The sequence below is a fragment of the Amphiura filiformis genome, chromosome 4 (genome assembly GCF_039555335.1).
Source record: "Amphiura filiformis chromosome 4, Afil_fr2py, whole genome shotgun sequence".
NCBI classification, from domain to species: domain Eukaryota; kingdom Metazoa; phylum Echinodermata; class Ophiuroidea; order Amphilepidida; family Amphiuridae; genus Amphiura; species Amphiura filiformis.
In genome coordinates this window covers 31,109,806-31,133,962 of record NC_092631.1, presented here as the reverse complement: position 1 = coordinate 31,133,962, position 24,157 = coordinate 31,109,806, and the positions used below count along the sequence as shown (strand labels likewise).

At 36.5% G+C, this 24,157-nt stretch overlaps 2 protein-coding genes across 4 annotated transcripts in view; both read left to right on the top strand.

Moving 5' to 3' along the window:
* The first annotated feature begins 1,128 nt into the window (after positions 1-1,128).
* LOC140150802 (serine/arginine-rich splicing factor 2-like) lies at positions 1,129-14,260 on the top strand. 3 transcript variants are annotated; one of them, XR_011858848.1, is made up of 4 exons: positions 1,129-1,531; positions 9,332-9,466; positions 10,206-10,522; positions 12,880-14,260. XR_011858848.1 is itself a non-coding variant. In XM_072172931.1 (3 exons), the coding sequence occupies exons 1-3, from the start codon at positions 1,251-1,253 to the stop codon at positions 10,393-10,395; spliced, it is 606 nt and encodes a 201-aa protein (XP_072029032.1). In that variant the 5' UTR covers positions 1,129-1,250; the 3' UTR covers positions 10,396-11,234. The 3 variants fall into 3 exon arrangements, 2 of the variants coding, with proteins under 2 accessions (XP_072029032.1, XP_072029033.1); XM_072172931.1 differs by lacking the exon at positions 12,880-14,260 and having other exon boundaries at positions 10,206-11,234; XM_072172932.1 differs by lacking the exon at positions 12,880-14,260 and having other exon boundaries at positions 1,131-1,516; positions 10,206-11,234.
* A 9,498-nt stretch (positions 14,261-23,758) lies between these two features.
* Positions 23,759-24,157, top strand: part of LOC140150108 (hyalin-like) — a 44,750-nt gene continuing 44,351 nt past the window's right edge. Inside the window, exon 1 of the mRNA XM_072172111.1 lies at positions 23,759-23,993. Coding sequence (XP_072028212.1) covers positions 23,951-23,993 — 43 coding nt within the window. The 5' untranslated portion in view covers positions 23,759-23,950. The remainder of the gene's footprint in view (positions 23,994-24,157) is intronic.

The window sequence follows — 24,157 nt, the reverse complement described above, 5'->3', positions numbered from 1 at the left end:
GTTATTTAATCAGTACCGTAAAATGGGGTAACTTCGGTCAGCGGGGTAACTTTGGTCGGTCAAATATATTTTTTTAAATGGTCATATTTTCGTACAACAATATTGTTTTTAGTCATATTTGGTGTCAATTTGTTAAGAAATATGTTTCGAAGAAGTAATAGTCACTCATGTCCAATTTCCTTGAAATTTACGAAAAAAAACAAGATTTTGACCAAAATGAGCATTTTTTACATTTTTTAAGAAAAATTAAAATCGATATTTGTGAGCAAGGATGTGTGCTTGATTAATTTTGCAAGAGGTCAAATGTCATAAAAAACAACAACTTGCCCATATACAGCGAAGATCAATTTTTTGATTTTTTTTTTCTTCATGGAATGCAATACTGTGACCAAAGTTGCCCCAAAGGCGGGGTAACTTTGGTCAGGCTATTTTTAACCCCTAGGGCACCCTTGCAAAATTATTAAAAAATCTTTTTCAACTTCAAGGTGTAGAAGGGAACCCTAATGTCACAAAAAAGAGTTAATTAGAAATATATTTGGTTTTATTTGGAAGCAGTGGTTTAAAAACTCTGAAAAGTGCCCAAAGTTACCCCATTTTACGGTAATTAACAGTTGAATTGAACTCAGATGACGATATTCCCCGCGATAATCCCTATTCAATCCTGTGTACGGCATGAAACTATAGGCCTAAATTGGCCAATTACTCATTATAGCAATTTGGCAAAAATATGAAGGTATCATTTGCTTCGATTTGCTTGCTTCCAGGTTTCCGCCTCCCATGCGTGGGTATCATGAACCATTTTTGATGCGGGCTCCTCACTTCTGGAACAGTGGCCAGCAAACCGGATCATGTCTTTCCCTGATCTTGTGACTTATTTGGGAAGCCTCTCCATTACATTTACAAAATTATCCATATCTTGAAAAGTATTTATGTTATGTTTATAATTTTGATATAATTTTAAAGCTTATTTTCTCGCTTATTTTCTAGTGCTTACATTTTTATTCAAATCATGAAATGTCAAAATGCCACTTGTTCCTGATTCTGTCAGAACGGGTCACATAATTTATAATATGTTCACTGACTGAATACAAGCGACATTTGTATCTTACTGCACGGAAGTGCGCTTAGCGCTTCGAGCCCTGTGAAAATTGTCAGTGAGTTTCGCCATTTTGTGAAGACACTCGTGTGCGTGTGTGGTAGCTACTCTTCAACTATTTTGCTTAATTTGAGTGAAATAACAAACTACCGAAATGTCTCGAGGGCCCCCAGAAATTGAGGGAATGACCTCTTTGAAGGTGGACAATCTCACATTCCGCACAACTCCCGAAGATCTTCGCAGAGCTTTTGAAAAGTATGGTGATGTTGGCGATGTGTACATACCGCGTGATCGCTTCACAAGAGAAAGTCGAGGGTTTGCCTTTGTGCGATTTTACGACAAGCGGGATGGTGAAGACGCTATGGAATCAATGGATGGTGCTATTTTAGATGGTAGAGAATTGAGAGTACAGATGGCAAGGTGGGCAAATCCACGGTAACAGGGTTCTAATTCATAGAAAATGATGACAAAAATTGTGTAGAATAAAATCAATTAAATTTAAGGGGGTACTACACCCGCAAATTTTGTGCCTATTTTTGCATTTTTTCAAAAATTATAGCGTATTGGTGACAAGTAAGATATGTATTTTATAGGGGCAAGGACTACAACTACTGCACTGGAAACTTTATTTCAGCACAGACAACAGTTGTGCTAGTCGGGATTATGCACTTTCAGTTTCTCACGCGCTTGAACGGGAATTGGATTGCACTTTTTTCGATGTCTAGTGAGCAAATTTCTTCAATATTTTGAGAAAATGATGTCAAATTTTCTATTCTATATTGTTTGGTAATAATGTCTTTTGCCAATAGTATGTTTAAAGTTGTAATTTTGTGTTTTTGATCGCAAAGATCGGATATTTTCGCTTCGATTCAATTCTGAACCCTTCGCAAGGGTGCCGATTTCGCAGAACTTTGACGATAATTTTGCCTTTTGGACACTAAAATGCATTCGATCCTTAATTTGTTGTTTCAACCGAGTCTTAAATTAGCAAGCACAATAAGGTTGGTACCACTTTTATATACATTGATAAAATTTTGAAGATTTTTTTCAAGTTTCTAACAGGCGCAAATCGTTAAGTGTGTATTTCCCATTGACATCCAAAATGGGAAATACGAGTCTGATGGACATAGGAACGGCGTCCATGAGACTCAGCGAGTCTAAGTTGTGCAGTGTGGAGTTACAGTCAAAAATGAGGGAAACCCGGAAAACCAATATTTGATCAATAAATCAATAACTACTAGCTAGTACTTGCCTTGCATGCTTGAGTTGCTGAATTTCCAGTGCAGTAGTTGTAGTCCTTGCCCCTATAATATACATATTTTACTTGTCACCAATGTGCAAAAATAGGCAAAAAATTTACCAGGGGTGTAGTACCCCCTTAAATGAATAAATTCAATTTTTCATGTTAATGACAAAAATAACAAAATGTGTAAACCGCAGTTCTTGAGGACTACAGTTTTTGTCAAAGAAGAACGGCAGTTAACATTTTCATGTGCAGAGCGTAAACGCGGAAGTGGGGTTCTCATTGGCTGAATCGATCGTCTGACAATCACAGCATGGAAGAAAGAGATAAGAAGGAACCACAACGAACGCATTCACTTTGTCCACTCCTTTACCGACATTTAGTTGACATTGTTATTCATGAGGATTTACTTTGATCAATACCCGCGTTAAATAGGTGATTGGTATTGTATTCCATGTATTTGCATGTCTTCTGGAGCGTGTGAAGGATGATTTGAACTAATGACCTTCCGTGCAAGCACCCTATAGGATTTTCTTTGGTGACGTGATCATCGGTCATTGATGGCCTACATCTTTTTCTTCCATTTTGCCCAATTTTTCCGAACTTTGATGACTTTTTTCTCAGAGTTGGCAGTCTTTGGCACTGAAACGAAGTTAGCTAGTTACGATTATACACATATAAACTATTAAATTAAACAGGTTTTATGTACCGGACTCAACCAGAACATTGTGCATTATTTAAGAACATTTTACATCTATTTTTCATCGAAAAAGTCACCAAAATCTTACCTTATTTGCTAAAGATGAAACTCAGCAAAAAAACGGCCGATTTTGATTACCTTTTCGATGTTTTATAGGACATTTTCTACACAACACGATCAAGAAAACAGTTTGACTGTAGATCCCAAAACAAAGCTACTATACATGTTCAGAGCATCAGTGAAATTCCATAATCTTACTTCTGGGTAGAGTTTGTTTGTTCGTGGATGGGTTTGTTATAAATTTTTTCCAGTAATGATTTTGCCAAGCATCGATCGCGGTAAATGGATCATACATGAAAGTAAGTACCATTGATAGCTTTTCTTTTCATGCTTCAATAGATAAGCGGATTAAAACTTGGCCGATCGAAGTCGTTGTGGTTCCTTCTCATCTCTTTCTTCCATGATCACAGCAACAGACTTAATCGACAAATCTACCTTCTATCCATGACGACACAATAGTTACTGTGTGTATCGTAAGGTAGACAGAGCTAGCATACCGGCCCAGGCAGAGAAAACAAAGAGACCCTTCGACACAAATAATATTAAAAACGCTAAAAAACTATTTTGTTGATTGTCAAATTTGGCTGCAAAAAATTAGCTTACCTCACAATAATGACGAACTGATGCAGGAGTATATGGTCATTTTCACAGTAAAGGCCCCGAAGGGTGTAACTTTTGATTTTTAGGGTCAAAATTTCAAACCACTTAAATATGTTTCTGTTTAGGCCATGCGTTTTGAGTTGGGCCAGTAAATAGGTGGAGATGTTACATGCGCGCGGCATTTTGGGGTTCATTTTTCTAATTTTCTCAGTTAATATGCAGCCTGTGTAGTTAAATTTGGTGTCAAATTAAAGCTTGTGGTGAGACCAATACAGTAAACATAATAAAAGTTGTAAAAAGTTATTAACATTTGAATAATTAGCATCTAATTAGCATAATGTATGGGGTGGAGGAGGATCAGGAGGAGGAGGATCAGGAGGAGCAAATTTAATAAAAGGTGACCCCAGGGGTCATATGATGCTAGAGGTCCATTTTTTTTCACATTTTACAATTCACATTACACTGCATACTATAACACCATACAATCATATTCCAGATAATTTAATTTGCTTTGAGAAGCAATTTTGCATATTTTATTTTCCGTTCGGGCTACACATTGAAGTCAATGGGAAAAATATGCCTTGAAAGAGGCTGGCGCAAAACCATTTTAATTTTATTGAACCCTATGATGTTATATATGTATTTAAAGCTCTGACTGAGAGGAATTCAAATATGGAACTTTTAAATATGTGAGGTGAAGCTAATTTGTTTTTTTTTAATTTGTCAAATTTTACATTTTTTCCCTAAAATATTTGGTATTTTCAGTTTCATAACTCCTTAGTGTCACACCCTGTGCCATTTTAAAGTGCATTTTTGGATTCCTTGGTTCATTTGCAGCAAGAAAATGTATACTTTTATATATGTTGGGTATAATAATGAAAGAAATGGATATCTAAATGAAAAAACATGCAATTTTCATCTCATGGAAACATGTAACGATTACGCCCAACTCAAAACGCATGGCCTTTACTGAAATCATGCATAGAAGCAACTTAAATTCCAGTAAAATAATGTTTCAAGGCTTAAACCTTCTGATTTCTAATAAAAAATTTGACATTTCCATAACATTTTGGTTAAAATCTAAGAAAAAATGTATTTTACATAAGGCACTTGAAACTTGATTCTGAGTTTAGCGTCCGCCGCCCGCGTTATGAATTTTGTGCCGCATTTGAGATGTGAAATCTGAAAATAATTCATTATTGTGCAAATTACTACTAAACCAGAAAGAAAATTTGTTGTGCAAAATGTTTAAACCCCTTCAAAAACTATAGAAAACCTTGACAACTAGTGGAAGAATTCATCTAAATATTTGAGCATTAAAAATATACAGATTTTTGACCCTTGCTCTATCCAATTATTTCAATTATACCTTTGGGATATCAGGGTAGACTAGAAGTGAACTTAACCTAGCCATGGACATTGTTTATGTTTATAATTTAAGATAGGAGACACTATATAAAAGACCTATTTTTAACACCAGCCAATAATAATTATTTCAATGTTCTGCATTGTCACCCCCCCCCCCATTTTCCTCCTATCCTCAAATGTATACAGAGAAGTTAGTACAAATTGGAGTGAAGAAGACTGATATACTTCGGAATACATTGATGATTGAGTTTATTTTTAAAACTTGATTTAAACAAAAAGCAAGATAATTATACTTTTATAAACGTTTATCTGTGTATTATTCGTGACATTTTTGGGACCCAAATAGAATGAACAAAAGTGCATAAGCATTGGTAAAAGGCCGCGTATAATGAAACCTTGAAAATAATGAATAATGAAATAGTTGCCTCAAAATGAGCTGAAAAAAATAGGACGCTAAACTCGATATCAAGTTTCAAGTGCCTAACCTCAGAAAATTATGACATGAAAGCTGGAATACATGTGATGAAATCCCATTCCAAAGTAAGTCAACAGATATAATTTTATACCATGTTTTGCTATGTTTGTAATTGCAGTTTTGAAAATTTTTAACATCAAGTGTCATTTACATTGGAAATTTCCAAACCTTAAACATATTTTTTTTAAAAGTTTTAATTGGGTTCCTAAAATAATTTGAATGTCTAACTTCATGTACATTTGTACAAATTTACTACTTGATGAAAGGAACCTCCCAGCCAAGTTTCACAGAAATTGGAGTTATTTTTTAGAATTGGCAATTCAAGCGATTTGTGTTTCGGAGGCTTCAGTTTAAAACAACACAGGTGATCATAAAAGTAAAATATTTGGCTAACTACTACAAGTTGACATAAAAAATAGGTAAAAATATCACAATTACTAATTTTCATGCTTTGCTTCTAAGTATTGAATTTCAGTTGTGACAAAAATTAAATTATCACAGCAAGTCATTTTTTTTTGTTTCGAGGCTTCATGTTAACAATTGTTAAACATTGCAGAAGTACATGTAGTTTTTTTGAGAACAACAGTGTTGGGATCATCTAAGCTGTTATTTTCTTGTGTGTATCACACTCGGCAGTCCACGCTTTATAATGCGTGCCGGTTCGAAATTCTGAAAATTGGTGAAAGCGTTGGGGTTTAAACTTTTTGGGTAAAAAGCGTGGACTGATATAAAGCGTGGGATTAAAATAAAAAGCGTGGGGCTTCTTCCAACTTACAGTATATTTTTATTGAATGATAAAATAATCATAGTTCCAAGAAAATCACCAAAACTTGCACACTATGTCGCAAGATAAAATTCCATTTGATGCAGGCTCGCGCTTGTTTACGTGAATCCAGTGCAATGTACACAATATCCTCCCGAAGCGCTGCCAAAACACCTACGTCATATGCAAATGTCCGATTTTCCATGACGTGTTATTTTCTTTACATTGATCGTGATATGAGTGACGCCAGTCACGCCATTAACATGCATAATTGATTGAGCGAAGCAGCACAGAAGAAGTAGGATATAGTCGCTGAACACAGCGTACGTCAAGTTTCATGACAAGAACAACATTTGAACACCATAAAAGTACAGTTATTCATTAAAATGCTTATTTTACAGTGCAGTAGTAGTTTTCACATATAATTTGCATTGTTCACGTAATGTATCAATTAACTTATTGGAGAGAAAACATCGGACTCGCACATGTGAAATAGGTGCAGAATTCGGCGTACTTGATACTTCGAACCAAATTGCGTACGACTTTGTCAGTTTACAAATAGCGGAAAAAGCAAAAAGTGGTGGGGGTCAAGAATTTTCAGTATAAAGGGTGCCTCAGTAAAAAGCGTGGGGGTCAGGAATTTTCAGTATAAAGGGTGCCTCAATAAAAGGGTGGGGTAAAATAAAAAGGGTGGGAGTCAAACCCCACTGCCGAGTATGGTATTGAATCAATGATTCTATGCGGCAGATATTGTAGATTTATCACATGTTAATTTTTTCACTCATTTGTTAAGTATGGTGTTAACTTGCATGTGAAGCCTCCGAAACAGGCATTTTTGGGTATCAGTATATTTTTCAAACATTAACCATAATGTCAAAATTTTTTTAAATTTATGACATTCTGCACATATCAAGTAATAATTACAATGCAGATATCAGTATGAAACACACCAATTTAGATGCATAGATGATAATTAATCTTATTGTTGTTTCGGAGGCTTCATTTGTTTCGGAGGCTTCAATTATTAACGGAAAGTTTGTATTGGGTCCCATTTTCAAACGGTGATATTATATATGGTCATTTTCACAGTAAAGGGTGTAACTTTTGATTTTTAGGGTCAAAATTTCAAACCACTTTTAAAAATATGTTTCTGTTTATTGAAATCATGCATAGAAGCAACTTAAATTCCAGTAAAATAAACTTTCAAGGCTTAAACCTTTTGATTTATAATAAAAAATTTGACATTGCCATAACATTGGTTAAAATCTAAGAAAAAATGTGTTTTACATAAGCTCAGAAAATTATGAAATGAAAGCTGGAATACATGTGAAATTCCATTCCAAAGTAAGCCAACAGATATGTTAAATTTAATACCATGTTTTGCTATGTTTGTAATTGCAATTTTGAAAATTTTTAACATCAAGTGTCATTTACAATGGAAATTTCCCAACCTTATACATATACATGTATGTACATATTTTTTCAGTTTTAATTGGGTTCCTAAAATAATTTGAATGTCTAACTTCATGTACAACAAGTAGTATTACTACTTGATAAAAGGAACCTCCCAGCCAAGTTTCATACAAATTGGAGTTATTTTTAGAATTGGCAATTCAAGCGATTTGTGTTTCGGAGGCTTCAGTTAACAACACAAGTGATCATAAAAGTAAAATATTTGGCTAACTACTACAAGTTGACATGAAAAAATAGGTAAAAATATCACAATTACCAATTTTCATGCTTTGCTTCTAAGTATTGAATTTCAGTTGTGACAATAAGTAAATTATCACAGCAAGTCATGATTTTTTGTTTCGGAGGCTTCATGTTAACAAAATTTTGTTAAACATTGCAGAAGTAGTTTTTTTGAAAAGAACACTGTTGGGATCATCTAAGCTGTTATTTGCTTGTGTGTATTGAATCAATAATTCTATGCCAAAGATATTGTAGATATATCACACTTAAATTTTTTCACCCATTTGTTTAAAAGTATGGTTTTAACTTGCATGTGAAGCCTCCGAAACAGGCTTTCTTGGGTATCAGTATATTTTTCAAACATTAACCATAACATCAACTTTTTTTTAAATTTATGACATTCTGCACATATCAAGTAACAATTACAATGCAGCACACCAATTTAGATGTGCAAAGATGATAATTAATCTTATATTGTTGTTTCGGAGGCTTCATTTGTTTCGGAGGCTTCAAGTGTTAACGGAAAGTTTGTATTGGGTCCCATTTTCAAACGGTGATGTATATCTCCACTGTTTAAAAACAAGTGACTTGAGGATCTACTTTCCTACATTTTGATAAATAGATTGGATGAGCTCTTTTATTTATATTTGCACAAGTTAGCTGAACAGTTTGTTTCGGAGGCTTCAAAATTGTTAACAGAAAATCGCCTCTATGAAGTCAAGATTTTATAAAAAATTTAAAAGCTTGCAAGTTGGCTAATTTTTGTTACCTATTTCAAGTTAAGTAATCAACTGTTATGAATCAAGAAGAAATAAAGAAATATAACAAAGAATTATGAACCAAAGCTATACCCACAAAGTTTGTTTTAAACAATTGTTAACGGAAAATGGAGCCTCCGAAACGACAAATATCAAGTCCGGTTCTCAAAAATACAGGATGTTCACAATTAAAACTACTAATGTGGCAGTTTTTACTGAGCATATGACTACACTTTCAGCATAAGAAAAATTATCCATGAACTAACTGAAGAAAACACAGGGCTTTACAAAAATGTTACTATTTTTTAGTACCTCAAAAAGGCCATATATATATGGACATTTTAGCCTGCCAATACTGAACGCAGCAACTCCCAAAGATGATTATGCTACCCAAGGTACATGTAGCTGCTAACTAGATGACTTATGTGGCCAAAAATCGTGGAATTCTGTAGCTTTATTAGACCACCACGGATCAAAGTGTTAAAAAAAAGTTACACCCTTTACCGTGAAAATGACCATATATGAGAACTGCACATTTCTCACTAAGAATTCATTTCTCTCTTATCCTTGCCAAAGGTATGGAAGACCAGAAGGCAGACGAGGACCACGTCAAAGATACGGCGGTGGTGGTGGTGGTGGTGGTGGTGGAGGCGGCGGTGGTTACAGAAGATGGGGTGGTGGTGGTGGTGGCGGCGGACGGTACAGATCAAGGTGAGTCTGCAAAGGTCTACAATAATGAAAGTACTGCTGAAACAGTTCAGCAAATTGTAACATGTAAATTTTCCATGTTTCATTGACTATTTTAAAGAACATTTTCAGGGTTTACAGAAAATGATTGAATTTGTTTTGATATATTTTAATTTTCCTGGGTTGAAATAACATAATTTCTTAGGCCCTAAGGCATAAGGCTATACTACACCATGGCAAAAGGGCCAAACTAACAAATTGATTTTTTTTTGAGATAATTGATTAAAACCGTGCTCAGCCTGCATTGACTTGCATGGTAACTCATCCTACAAATTATGTAATTTGGGTATTTATTAGTGTGTGAGGGTTAGAATACATGTAGATGTGTTTTATGTTTTTATTAGGTATATATACATGTAGTATCCAATCCATTGACCTTCCTGTGGTAAAAACTATTTCTCAAAAAATGTTAGTTGGGCCCTTTTGCCATGGGAGGGCAGTATATGTTTTCTACACAAGGGAAAATGTTTAGGGTGCCTTTGTGAGTGCATGTCCATGATCATGATATATCTATCAGGGCTGGACAAAACATAGGTTTTAACAATTCCCCGGGAATTGGAAGCCAAATTTCAGTTCTTGTAATCGCAGTATCAGGAAGCAGATTTCCTGGCAAATCCTGTAATTTCTTTGGCTCCAATATTTTTTCCGGCAGCCTACAATGTAATATCCACATTCAAAACTTTGTTTTTAATCCTTTTATCAGGTCACGTTCTCCAAGATGGCGCTCAAAACGTAGCAGATCACGCTCTAGGTCACATTCCCGAAGCAGATCTAGAGGGCGCAGGTCACGATCCAGAAGCCCACAACAGGCAAGCCGATCTCGCAGCCGATCTCCTCGCAAGAGTCCATCAAGATCCCCTTCCAACCGAGGCTCAAAATCACCACATGATTAGACACATGTGAAATATTCGTGGAGACTGGTAGATAAGCAGTTACAATGTGATGAGAGACATTGGTGACAGTGTTCCAGCAAGTATCATGTCTCCGTTAAGAACGCTGCATTCTCAAGTTTTCAAAAAGGTTAAGACCATTTTTAATATTTTTAAGATAACATTCAATGTGTATTTTGTTGATGTGTGACCCATCACATCAAAACCGACCACTTGTCGGCGGCTGGCTTCATTCGCAGATAATGAACGAAAATGAGAAAACAAAGAAAATAAAAGAAATTTGAGCTTGTTTTGCCTCATAAAACAATTTTTTGTGTCTGATTTCAACAAGGTGTCATTTTAAAGCTAAACAATAGCAGTTTATCTGCATTTTTAAATCCCCATTTTGTTTCTGAAGACAAGTGGTTGCTTTTGATGTGTGGGGTCACATATTATTTCTACTGTAGATATGTAATAATGTCTACCGTAGACAGTTGGGCAGGGCTAGGTAGGTGAGTAAGGTGAGAATGAATTATGATTCTTGCAAAGTAATTTTGATTTGACTTGATTTCTACTACTGCGTAAATTAAATTTTTAATTCTTCCATGGTATCAGCTATTTGTCTAGCATATAATGCTACATATAATGCAGAAGCGATAAACATTTACGCTCTAAACGCCGATTGGTTGATCAAAGAGCATATCATGACATTTGGCCCATAGGTCATTGGCGCATCAACCTCACCTCTAAAATGTGATCGATAATTGCCTGCGCGTACCCGGACCACAGAAGAATTAAAAAATATACTTTTTGTTTAAAGAATTTACGAGAATCAACTTATTCATTCAAAATTGCAAATCTTTTTCAAGAATCTGTACAAAAATGTATTTGCAGATTCTTTAAGAAATTCTAACTCTGTTTATCGTCCATATAAAAGTCATAACATGTTTAAATTTCTGATGATTGGGGAAACCTACATTGGGCTTGTCAATTTGAAATCCATACATCCCGTATGGAAGACATGGTCTTAATCCTCCATACAGGGAGTATGAATTTCAAATGGGGTTACCTGAATGATTGACTCCATTTGAAATCTACATCCCCTGTGTGGGAGATTAAGGTCATGTCTTCCATAGGGGGTGTATGGATTTCAGCTGGAATTGCCCATATTTGGGTAGGTATAGTTGGTGCAGTATTTTGTTGTGAACTTATTGATTTCCTTTGTATAGTACACACATTTTCAATTTTCAGTGACTTTATATGACTAACAAAAAATATCTGTTTGTATGGGCATGCCAACTGAAATATTTGTGGTCATCAGCAAACTCAATTAGTCAAATTTAATTAGTACATGTAGACCTGTAAAATTGATTTATGCTGAATGAGGTAGCAGAGCTGACAAAATGTTACAATATTATAGAATTGATCAAAAGTTACTATTAACATGCAAAGGACACCCGAGCAAATTTTAGCATTCCCTAATAAAGTGGAGCTTAATTTTGGGGAGTTACTTAATCTGGTGTACCTGTGATTTAGACAGATTAGCTTAATCTGGTGTACCTGTGATTTAGACAGATTAGCTTATGGGAGCATTTTTCAAACGTTAGCAAAGTTAAATGGGGAAATTGTATATCCAGGAGCATGTAGCTAAAGTGAAGTCATTGCTTACAATGACTTTGATGAAGTCATTTAATCACAATTAAATATGGTCAAGTCTATGATATATTATGAGAATGATCATGTTTGGAATAGAAAGCTTTTGATTTTGTACAAAAATTATTTTTCATAAGTAAGACCAAAAAAGGCTTGTCTCTCAAACCTGTATGCAGAACAATGTGAAATCCAAACACTGGCTTTTTTTTTGTTTAAGAAACAATTGCCTCAAGCAAAAAACACACAGTAAAATTCCCAAATTTCACCTTGCTTTATTTTACAAAACAAAAACCTGTAGCACATAGCTATTTGCAAGTGTTTGAGAGGCAAATCTTTTTTTTTTTGTGTGTGTAAGTGATTCAATATTTGCTCATTTCCATATTATGTTTCTTCCATTGTATACATGTGTGTAGGAGTTCCTTATCTATTTTTTAACTTCTTCTTTTCTTTTAAGGACGGTCTCTCACTTTTCATTGTAATATTTGTGTATTCTCCTGATTTTTTCTGACTTGGTTGGGTTAGATTTACAAGTGTACTAATGAAATTCATGGCTTGTTGGAATTTTTATTTGGCTTCATTACCGTACACATTTTATGGTCAGAAATACTTGCTAGACTGTTGTAAAGGCAAAGATTGTAACTTAATTGAATACTAACTTGCATCATTTGTATGTTTGAATAATACATGTAGTGATGCCTTGATTGAAAAAAAAAAATCCACACCAAGTCAGAAAAAATACATTTTAAAGAAGTGAAATAAAAAAACCTCATGCTAATAATAAAGGCTTTAAAAAGGTTGTATGTTTCTCAGTGATTCTAACATGTGTATGTTCTGCTTGTTTCTCTTATTTATTAGGACATGCAGTATATGCTGTAAAAGCGGTACATAGCTGTAATGCCAGAGTTGGGGTTTAGCTGTTAATGTATTCAGACTAAGAATGCGGGTGGAGCTAGCTGTGTGAATGTGCAGTCTGTGCTGTTGCCAGTTATCCTGTCACAGGGGGTGCGCAGTCTCACGTTCCAGAATGCGGGTGGAGCTAGCTGTGTGAATGTGCAGTCTGTGCTGTTGCCAGTTATCCTGACACAGGGGGTGCGCAGTCTCACGTTCCAGAATCAATCCAGGGGTGTTATTTGCCTGACTAACCAGAGTATCCAGTCAAAATTGCGGGGGTGCTCCGGATTCGTTTCATCTGGGCATGATCTGTGCTGCGTTTTTGCCGAGCTGTTTGCAGTGCCGTACACCACCTGTTTTCTGTTTTCGTAGTAAAAAAAAAAAGTTAATGAATATTAATTTAAGCAAAACAAAACAAAATGGAAACAATTTCAATAACAAGTTCCATTTTTCATGAAACACTTTTTTCTCAAAATCTTGATTCACTCAAACTTTTAAAAATTTCAGCTAAATATAATTTCTTTGTTTTCAAATTCAGAATTCCTTTCACCAGTACTCTTATGAATTATTATGTGTTTTTATTACTCACAAACCCAAATCCTTGGATGTAGAAATATGGCATTGGAATTTAATATACAGTAATAATAAGTCTTTTCAGTTTCACATTTATGCCATTTTCACTCAGATTTCAGATTTTAATATTTTCAAAATAAATCTTTAGATATAGAGGAAATGTTGTCATTGTTCAATTCTTTGTGGCAAACATTTAGTTTCTTCACAGCTCATTTACAATTTAAAGGCTGATAATGCAAATCCTATAAAGGCTGCTACACACTCCCGAGTATTTGATGTAACATACCTAGGTTATTTGATCTATTCCCATTCTATTTCCAGTAATGTTCTAACGAATGTTTGATGACGTAAAATTGATAATATATTACATAGAATATCAAGTAGAAATGTATTATCAATTTTACAGCATCAAACATTCGTTGGAACTTAAACATTACTGGAAATATATTGAGAATAGATTAAATAATGTAGATATTACATCTAATATTCTGCGTACACTAAAAATTCTGTACTCTGTAAGAACCATTGACCTTAATCAACATAAGGAGTATGACCAGACAAAGTGAAACCAACATGCTACTTATTTAATGCAATTACTAATCCACTGCTTCCTATATGCTGAAAAGTTGTGTTAAGAGGTGTAAATTACATTACAGTTGCTTTACTGTACATGTTCACCAAGGTCGATTTGATCATAAGATTTTAAGTCCTATACAGTTTGAAGCTTGCGCTTGAAAACTCTTCATAATCCTCTTCGGAGAAGTCTGTAATATGTGTTTTTTTTGTATGTTATTTTTTTTTAATCTTTGACATTTAGAACATTTTAAACTCATTGAAAGCATAGTGTTCACTCATAGTCTCTGTTGGAATTCCATTATATTAAAAAAAGTATTCTGATATCACCAATCAAAAATGAAATTGCATTCAGACCAAGAACTGCTCCCATCCGAAAACCTCAAAGCGGTCACTGGGATGTGTTGTGTTTTGTGGAAGAGTCCGACAAGCACTTGCTTTTCAGAAAACTTTTACATGTTCGGTTATATTATGAAGGGAATAAAACCTTTAATAATTAACATTTCTTCAAAAACTTTGATTTTTGGGAAAACTTGCTACAAAACATTTAGTCTACTTCACTGTATTTTGACCTTCCCCCTTGTTCTCATGGTTTTGATACAACAGCTATAAATCTTCAATGTTGATGTCTCACTCTGACAAGCGCCGCCCCTTGCCCCGAGAAAATGGGCGGCACGGTTTTCGGAGTGAGCCCCAACGTTGAAAATTTATATCTGTAGGATCAGCACAGGAGTGGTGGCATTTCGGGAGTTGGAGGTTGGGCCAAATTACAGTGATGATAAATTAAGTGTTTTTGTCTGAAGTTGTACTACAAAACATTCTACCACAATGTTATGTCAGTGTTGACAAAATGTTTGCCAAAAATATTTTACAATCACAATTTGGCAACATTTTAAATGTAGTATTTTTTCCATGTTAAACATTTTAAAGACCTTTATAGAACTGGGTTACAGCGTTCGAAATAGGGCCGGTCAGCCGGCCATTGGCCTGTAACTTTTTGGCCTGGCCGGTAACTTTTATGACTGGCATCTAGTTGGCTGGCCGGTAACTTTTTAAGATTAAGCCCGGCTGGCCTGTAACTTTTTGAGGCATATTTCGAACACTGCTGGGTTATACAACCATGATATGTCAGATTCCTTAGGGCTCAAGCTTATTTGATGCAGGATGATCTTCTGAGCATATTGACATCATTTTTATTGAAATCAGCCAAAAAATGAGGTGCCTGTCAAAAAACTTATTCGGACAGGGGGGTATGAAAATTGTCATTTTGCATCAAAAAGATTATTCAATGCCTTAAGGTTCGTTCATACTACCACCGCATTTGTGATGCGTTGCTTTGCGATGCGGTGCGTTGTCGCACTGCAAAATACTGCTTTGCGATATCGCAATGAAGTTAAATACATTTTAACTTGGAAATGCGACGAGTTGCGTTGAGTTGCGGCAAAAGTAATCGATATATCGGCATCGCAAAGCAACGCATCGCAAATGCGGTGGTAGTATGAACGAACCTTTATTCTATTGATATTGGTGTTGTTTTAAATGTTAATCGTGCCAAAGAATCCATTTTTGAAAGTTGCATAACATTTAGGGCGTCCGTATTCTTGGAAACTGCTGTTTTATGTCAAAATTAGGGTATGAGGGCGCTTTGCTCTTAGCACGCACACGCTCTTTCAACTGTAAAATTTAGTGTCAGTTACTATGAAGATAATCATAGGTGACACCTGATCAAGAAATTTGAACTTTTTACATGATATGGTTTGACTTGAACACCCATTTGAACATTTCATGGAATGCTGTCATTGAAATGTACAGGGGTCATACTTTCATACCGTGTACATTTCAATGGAGGGCTTCCTGAAATTACAAAAAAGGTGCCACAGTCAAACGAAAAAAAGATAAATGCCAAAATTTCTTGTGGTGGTTCCACCTATGATTATCTTCATAGTTATGTCAATAAAATTGGAAGAGCGAATTCGAATTTAATGCAAAGCGCCCTCATACCCTAATTTGACATAAAATGACCGTTTCCAAGAACATGGATGCTCCAAAGCTTTTGCAACTTTAAGAAATGGATTCTTCGGCACCAAAAACAACACCAATATCAATAGAATAAGGCATAGAATAATATTTTTCAGACCCCCTTGTCCGAATAAGTTTTTTGGCCAGCACCTTCTCATTTTTTGGCTGATTTCAATAAAAAAGGTGTCAAAATGCTCAAGAGATCATCCTGCATCATAAGCTTGAGCCCTAAGGAATCTGAAACATCACCCTTTTTTTTACCCCACTTTAACCGACCCCTAATATAACACAATATTTAAATGTTATTTAAAACAGTTTGATCAAAACCAAAACAGTTTCATAATTTTTGTGTTTGCTGTGGGTGGGGTGTATCTGAGGTGAATTGTTGATCCAAAAGGGGACTACAAAGTAGGCCAGGTGTAAGTTCATCATGTTCATAAAGACCTTTTGTCTCGCTTGATCTTGTTCAGGAAGAGACAACACAGTCACTATTCAGCACTACATGTAGGCTTTATATCAATGATCATTGGGTGAGGGACTATCGACTATGTACTTTTGAGCAGGACTTTTGTCTCTAACACACTGTCAATCATACTCCACATCTACATTATCATCCAATCTAACCACAAACACCCAAGCTTGCAAGTACAAGAGGTACGTCCATGCACCATGTGTGGGAGTTTAACTTTCGTGCCCAAACCAAACGCTGCAGTTTCCACCGATTGTGGTGTATGGTGTAGTTAGCAGTGGTAATGGCACGTGCCATGCCCGGAGGTTTAAACCATCACTAGATCTTGGCGACCAATCGATCACAAGCCAGATCCATTTGAAGATGCTATCATGGCTAAATCATGGAACCTGTCAGGTTTTGCATAGAAACCTTTTAAACATTTTAGTAGTCTGCATGGGAAGCTAACAAACAGAGGGAGTATGTTGACTGAAAAGATCAGATGTGAAAATCTATCAATTGTACACAAATTAATACAAATCTCGAGTTTATGCATAAATGTAAAAGCCAGAGTATGCACGGTCTAGGATGGCGTGGACAATATAGGTAAAGAATCACCTACAGGGTTGTTCACAATATTTATCAAATAAAATGGTTCTGATTGGGAAAATACTTGCTGGAAATAAATTTGAAGGTATATGGGAGATATGTTTATGGTCAAATTGTAAATTGCTCCGATTTGACTGATCTTTGATGGAAATAACTAGAGTATGATGAGGAGAATAGCACGACTGAAATTATTTATGTTAATTTGCAATTCGCTACGCACAGGCACTTGACATTGATCCACAAGCCTCAGCACACTTTGCAGGTTGTCGCTGACCACTATGGCCCTACATCATTCCATAAACCATTTAACAACAATTCAGGGACTTTGCTGCTACAAGAGCGCACACCCTAGACATTCCACAAATAACCATCGCAACCAGGATCAGCTCCCCGAGTTTCGTATGGGTTAAAACGAGACAATTAGCAGTAAGTTCCTTGTTCAGGGGAATTTCAACCTGACTGACTCAACAGGTCAAGGTTATTTAGATGATTAACTACGTCGGATTTGATCTTTTCCAGCTTTTTGCTGTGTAACATCGCAAATAGTGCAAACTATTCTTTTTTCTGAAACCTCTAAGATAGGCAAACAATATTTGCCTGAGGCAGCCTCAACTTTTACGAAAATTGGAGCAACTGACTTTTGACCCATATGCAACAAGCAAATCGACCTTTGACCTGTTGTGCCCCGTACCTTAACGATACAGTCAAGACAATACTCGGGTCATGCACAACTGCTTTAAATTGTTGTCCATGCAATCGCGCGGTTTTTGAAGTTGGCTATCCGACGACCACCGGTCCATTAGCCTCTTAGAAGTATGGCGGACACAATAGGTTGGCGCTGCACGTACAAAGCGGGTAAAGTCTTTTGAATTTGGCGGGTTTACCCATATTGAATACTGCCCTCCTCCCGGCCCTCCTATTGTGCACACGGGAATTTTTTTCGGGGGGGCAATCCCGGGGCATTGAGGGGAAAAGTGAATTTCTGGAGGGGCGGGGGCAAAATCAACCAAATTTGCGCAAAATTGCCGTAAAAAGTGGAAATTTCGTAATTTTGGGTTTTACTGTGGGGGGCCGGGGCCGGGGGGGGTAAGAGCTCTGACTGGGGAATTTGGCCCCCGTGGCGCCGCCACTGTGTGTACGCCACGCTTCGAAAAGGTTAATGCAATCACCCTCATGTTAATCATGATCAAAATGTTATACAAAATACGATAACCATGATTAGGCCTACTCGTAGGGGAGAATGATTAGGCCTACTCATAGGGGAGTGTTCGCCCTATATTTTTCTGACCAGCCTAGCGATGTTAGGGATGACCTGATTAGCCCATGTGAAAGCCATATGCAGACATGCCAACTATAATTAAAGACCGAGATAAATGCAATTTATCGCGTCTGATGTCACTGTCAATTACGATCCTTGATTGGTTTACACAGGTTAATCAGCGCGTAAAGGAAGACCGATCTATCTGGTGCTGATCGGAGAAAAGGAATAGCAGCAAATGGCGAAAAAGTTCGTACTTTTACAAGGCAAAAAGCAGCTTTTCTAGGGATTGTGGACATGGTGCCTTCACCAAAGAAAGTTTCTTACTATAAAGCCCTAACTTTTGAGATGGTTTGCATGTCGAAAGGTGCAAAATCAACAATAAGGCGCCCGGTTATAAATCCGCGTTCAGCAAGTCATCATCACGACACTTGTAAACAAACCGTGCTCCGAGTTTGATTGACAGGTGACGTCAGACGCGATAAATTGTCTTTATCTTTGTCTCACCGTATTTTGTACGGTAAAACGTGAAAAATACGGTAGTACAGTCACCCCCCAAAAAAATACGGAATTCCAGAATTTTGACCAAAATAATAAAATGTTGTGTCTTAAAAAGATAAACAGCTGCAAGATTAGACTACTGTCTGAATTACTGGTATCATTTGACCACTTTCTTGGTCTGTTAAAGTGGTTGCCTACATCGTTTTTCTCTCGACTTTCGATGATGCATGCACATTAAAAAATTATTATAGGCCTACAAGCCGGGCCTACAAGATGCTTTCCGAAATAATTTTCTTCGGACTTGCAGATTTTTCATGCACATTATTATTTTTTATTAACCACCTAATGCTATGTCTTCTGAAGGTATTGAGTTAACTATTTAGCTGTTTTGGTACAAAAGAATAAGCATACTAAGAAGCTTTCCGACCTCCTTTTACTTCCGACTTTCGCACCATGCATGCACATTAAAGAAATATTTAATTGGCCTACAAGATGCTTTCCGAAATAATTTTCTTCTGACTTGCAGATTTTTCATGCACATTCATATTTTTATTAACCACCTAATGCTATGTCTTCTGAAGGTATTTAGTTAACTATTTAGCTCTATTGATGCAAAAGAATAAGCCTACAAGGTTTCCGACCTCCTTTTACTTCCGACTTTCGCACGATGCATGCACATTAAAGAAATATTTATAGGCCTAGGCTACAACATGGTTTCCGAAATAATTTTCTCCTGACTTTTCTTTTCATGCGCATTAATATTTTTTATTAAGCATCTTCATCTAACTGCTACACATACTATGTCTTCTGGAGGTATTTAGTTAACTATTTAGGTCTGCAAAAGAATAAGCCTGCAAGATGCTTTCCGACTTTGTTTTCTCTATGGTGCACGCAGTGGCACATTAATATTTTTAATATTTTTCTTTAACCATGCATAGACAACTGCTAGACCCAGTAGTCTTCTAATTAACATTGGCATTAAACTGTTTATTTTTTTTTTTGAAACATGAACAAAACCCGATGTTAGGCCTATCAACTGATACTATAATGATGATGATCGATGATGATGATGATGATGATCAATGATTTTCCGAACTTGAAAGATTTTAACAAAGCATGCTTCTAACAACATTAGAAGTAACAAATATATCAATTTGTTTGGTCTACATACTTTATCCAATTTCGTGAGGTCAAAGGTCACATACAAGGTCAAAGGTCGACTGAGGTCACCAAATTTTTTAATAATTAATTTTCAATTGTGCATCACATATCCGAAAATCAGCTTGATCTGTTGTGTAATTAAGGAAATATGACGACTTTAAGATGGCCGCTTTCCATGTAAAATATAGCAAAGTAGCACATTCAATGAGTGATAACTCATAAAGGAAGCATCTTTCTGTATTAATTTATTACTTTGATGGAATGGTTCTTTGGTATTGCCAAATTTGATTACAAATTCGTAAATGGGCCCCTGGACCCCGGCCTGTTACGTGCTCGGTCGCACAAGTGCTCCATCACAATTATGTGTTCTGCTTTTGGGGTTTCTGGGGTTGGCAGGTATGCAAAAGGTACAAATTTAAAAAATACGGTTTTAATCTGGATTTCAAAGTTGGCATGTCTGTATTAGCTATATACGGCCACAATCCCAGAACTATAGGCCACAATAGCAACAGGATAGAGCAAACAAAAAAGTTTTGCAAAGTGGCGAACTTGCCCCAATATGGGGCAGGTTCGCCCATATGGTGGGGTAAGTTCACCCTAATCACAAAATTGCATAACAATAACATATTAAATGCAAACATTTAGCTAATTTAGTATACAGGACATTCATTCTCTTCTGGTGAGTCACATTTGTTGCAGGGGTCGGGTCAGGTAAAATGTAGGGGTCCAAAGTGAGCTTAAACGTATCATGTTTACAACTTCGGGGAGATCATGGATCAGGACATAAACGGTGGTATGAATACTGAGACCACATAACATAAAACATAAAAAAACATGCTTTTCAGTAGTTTTACCTTGTTTAATGGTATAATTATAAATAGTTTGCATAATACGCTGATGGGGCAGGTCCGCCCTCCATTTTGGGGTAAGTCCGCCCGGGGAAGATATACTAGTAGGCCTAGGCCTAAGTAGGGCGAACATGCCCCATCCTCAAAAGGGCGAACGTGCCCCTTGTGCACATTTTTGTATTTTCTTCAGGGTATATATATGCAAAATACAAATCGAAAAAGGATTTTATAACTGCATTAAATCTTTCACAAATCCCATATGTTGCCAATACAGATTTCCATTAAAACCATCTGTATTTATGTATCAATGATAATACAACATTATTAATGCAAGAAAAAATTACGTTTTGGTGTATTTTTTGTTTTGTTTTGGCTGCAGTTCGATGAACACGTCCCTATATGTCGCGTAGCTAACATGAGAAGTTTATAATGACCTATGTCACCTAATTTTGCCATCACCAAATTCCCCGATAGTCCTAGTGCTGAAAAACAAGGGGTGGGCGAACCTGCCCCTAGGGCGAACACTCCCCGCTCTCCCCTATCTTTATAGATGTACGTATCATTTGATCAATTTTAAAATAAGGTGATTTGCCCATGGCATGGTTGGCAACAAAATACATTGTAGTAATGTAGAACACATCAATATATCATGACATACAGTAGGTATGCCTAGTTACAATTATTGGTATAACAAGAAAAATAATACTAACGAAGGCGCAGTGATCCGAACAAACCAGCTAATCAATCCCTTTTAATATGTTTGATGCATGATACTTTACCTCGTCGTCTTGACTACTGATATACATAATGTAGTTTAATAGCACCGTGTGGTTTAATAGTAAGGTTTTGAGGATAAAGTATAATGATAGTTATTACTATGCCTTCGTGGCCTGTGCATAAATGATCAAAATGGGATAAACAGCTATAAACATCTATACTACTAATAATACCAGATCTGTAACAGCTGCGTGCCGTGTGCTGTGTGTGTCAGTGTGTAATCAAGTTTACTGCATAGTGGCAGCTATAATGAGCTATTGGCAGCTGCCCAACGCTTCCAAGTAGCCGAGAAATCACGTTTGAACATGACCGTCTATAAATAGCTCTGATAACATTGAATACTGGGCTTGCAGTATTGCACAATCAAGTGCAATAAGTGGCTAAAGCAAAAAGTGGCTAGAGTTAAATATTTGAAAGAAACATTGGTATATCCCCAAGCACCATCACGATGTCCTGGCTTGAATTCATCTCTCAGATTAGAGGAATATCAATCTATCTACTAATATATAATTCATTTAAAGTTTCAGTGTTGAATGAATTGGTGCATCGTGATATGATATTGGGCCTACACATATTATGCAAATCCAGAGCAAGTTTGCGTTTGCTAGGTCATCCAAGGTCAAAGGTCAGGTCAACTACAGTCACAGTAATTGGTAATACCCTGGTACATGTACATGCATATTTCCCAGATTGCACAACAAGTTGAAACAATTAGTACAAATGGCTAATTCATTTAAAGTTTTCAGTGTTGGAGCACCGTGGCATGATATTAGGCCTAAATGTAGATCCAGAGCATGTTTGCATTTGTTAGGTCATCCAAGGTCAAAGGTCAGGTCAAATTAAAGTTGCTCATATCGGGCTGTAACTCGGGGGAAACAATCCCTGGCACTTGAGGAGTATAAAACCGCAAAGGTCATCTGAGGTCAAAGGTCAGGTCAAATTCAAAGTTGCTCCGATTTGGCTGTAAGTCAAGGAAAATGATCCCTGACACTTGGGGAGTATGAAACCGCAAAGGTCATCCGATGTCAAAGGTTAGGTCAAATTTAAAGTTGCTCCGATCGGGCTGTAACTCGGGGAAAACAATCCCTGGCACTTGAGGAGTATGAAACCGTAAAGGTCATCCGAGGTCTAAGGTCAGGTCAAATTCAAAGTTGCTCCGATTGGGCTGTATGTCGGGGAAAACAATCCCTGGCACTTGGAAAGTATGAAACCACAAAGGTCATCCGAGGTCAAAGGTCAGGTCAAATTTTAAGTTGGTCCGATGGGCTGTAACTCAGGGAAAATGTAGTATAATCAGACTTTCTGAGAGTAACTGAATCTTAGTGCACCATATACTCATTAATTGTGCAAAGAGTGCCAACTGCATTGAAGTTGAAGCTGCTATATATAGCTCTTTATCAACTTGAAGTTGCAGCAGCAGCAAGAAAGGGCTGTCGTTCTCTAGTTTAATATATTTTGACATTGTTTGTTGTTACTGTCAAAGTTTCCCCGGTTAATGAGGGTAAAATCAGTGATAAGTTCGCATTGCAAATATTTTATACTACGACGTGTAAATTGACCATGTTGATCATTCATGACGAGAACACTGTTAGAAAACAACGTAACATGCGAAAATAATTATTATTCATGATTAATAATTAGTGACCGAATTGCTGGTATTCTTTTCCACATTTCATGCCCCGAATAAAGAGCCGTTTATAGGTTTTGAAGTTTACTTCTGCCAATATTGAAATAGGGAGCAGCTGTGTTAGGCTTTATATACACGGTGGCTCTGAAAAGAGCCGATATAGTGGGGCACTATTTTTTATGTGTGTTGAGTGCTCCAAACGATCTGCATGCTCTTTGCAAATATGGGGCAAAAGAGACCCGCTCTCGGGGGAAAATGAGTGGTGGAAAGTGTTCGGGGGAGAAATTGACAATTGGCATTGGGTTAGGTTTTAAACTTCCCGTATTGTTTAATTTATTTTTATGGTTTACTATTCATTTGCCTGACGTTTACCACATCCACCATAAACTAAAATTCTGTCGTTGCACATCATTTCCTTTTTAAAGGGAATTTTATTAACAAAATGCAAAGACAGCATTTAATGAGACGCGTTATATGTAGTCCGGGTATGTAGTACAATCGATTAGCCTATACATTTGCAGCCGTCGAGGATCTGACTTTACATCCGAAATATTTCCGAGTGACAAGCTATTACCTAGAACGTTTTAATATATCAACGCAATTTTCACGGTATCATCACTTTAGAACTTGAAGGAAGTAAAATGATATTAGACAACTGGGCCACCTTATTGGTGGCCTTATCGGGTGAGTGTTATCAAATCATGCATTTTTATTTTGCATCATTAAATCCATTTAACAATTTAATTCTGTTTAGAATGTATACGAATTTGTTTTTGTGGATTTGGTTTAAGGAATCTTGAGGGACCTGAGAGCACATCAGACCACAGATATTGGAGACATCAAATTGC

Coding starts and splice junctions, on each gene's coding strand:
- LOC140150802 (XM_072172931.1), top strand. CDS start 1,251: ATGTCTCGAGGGCCCCCAGAAATTGAGGGAATGACCTCTTTGAAGGTG. Junction 1,532..9,331: donor GCAAGGTGGGCAAATCCACG/GTAACAGGGTTC, acceptor TCCTTGCCAAAG/GTATGGAAGACCAGAAGGCA. Junction 9,467..10,205: donor GGCGGACGGTACAGATCAAG/GTGAGTCTGCAA, acceptor TCCTTTTATCAG/GTCACGTTCTCCAAGATGGC.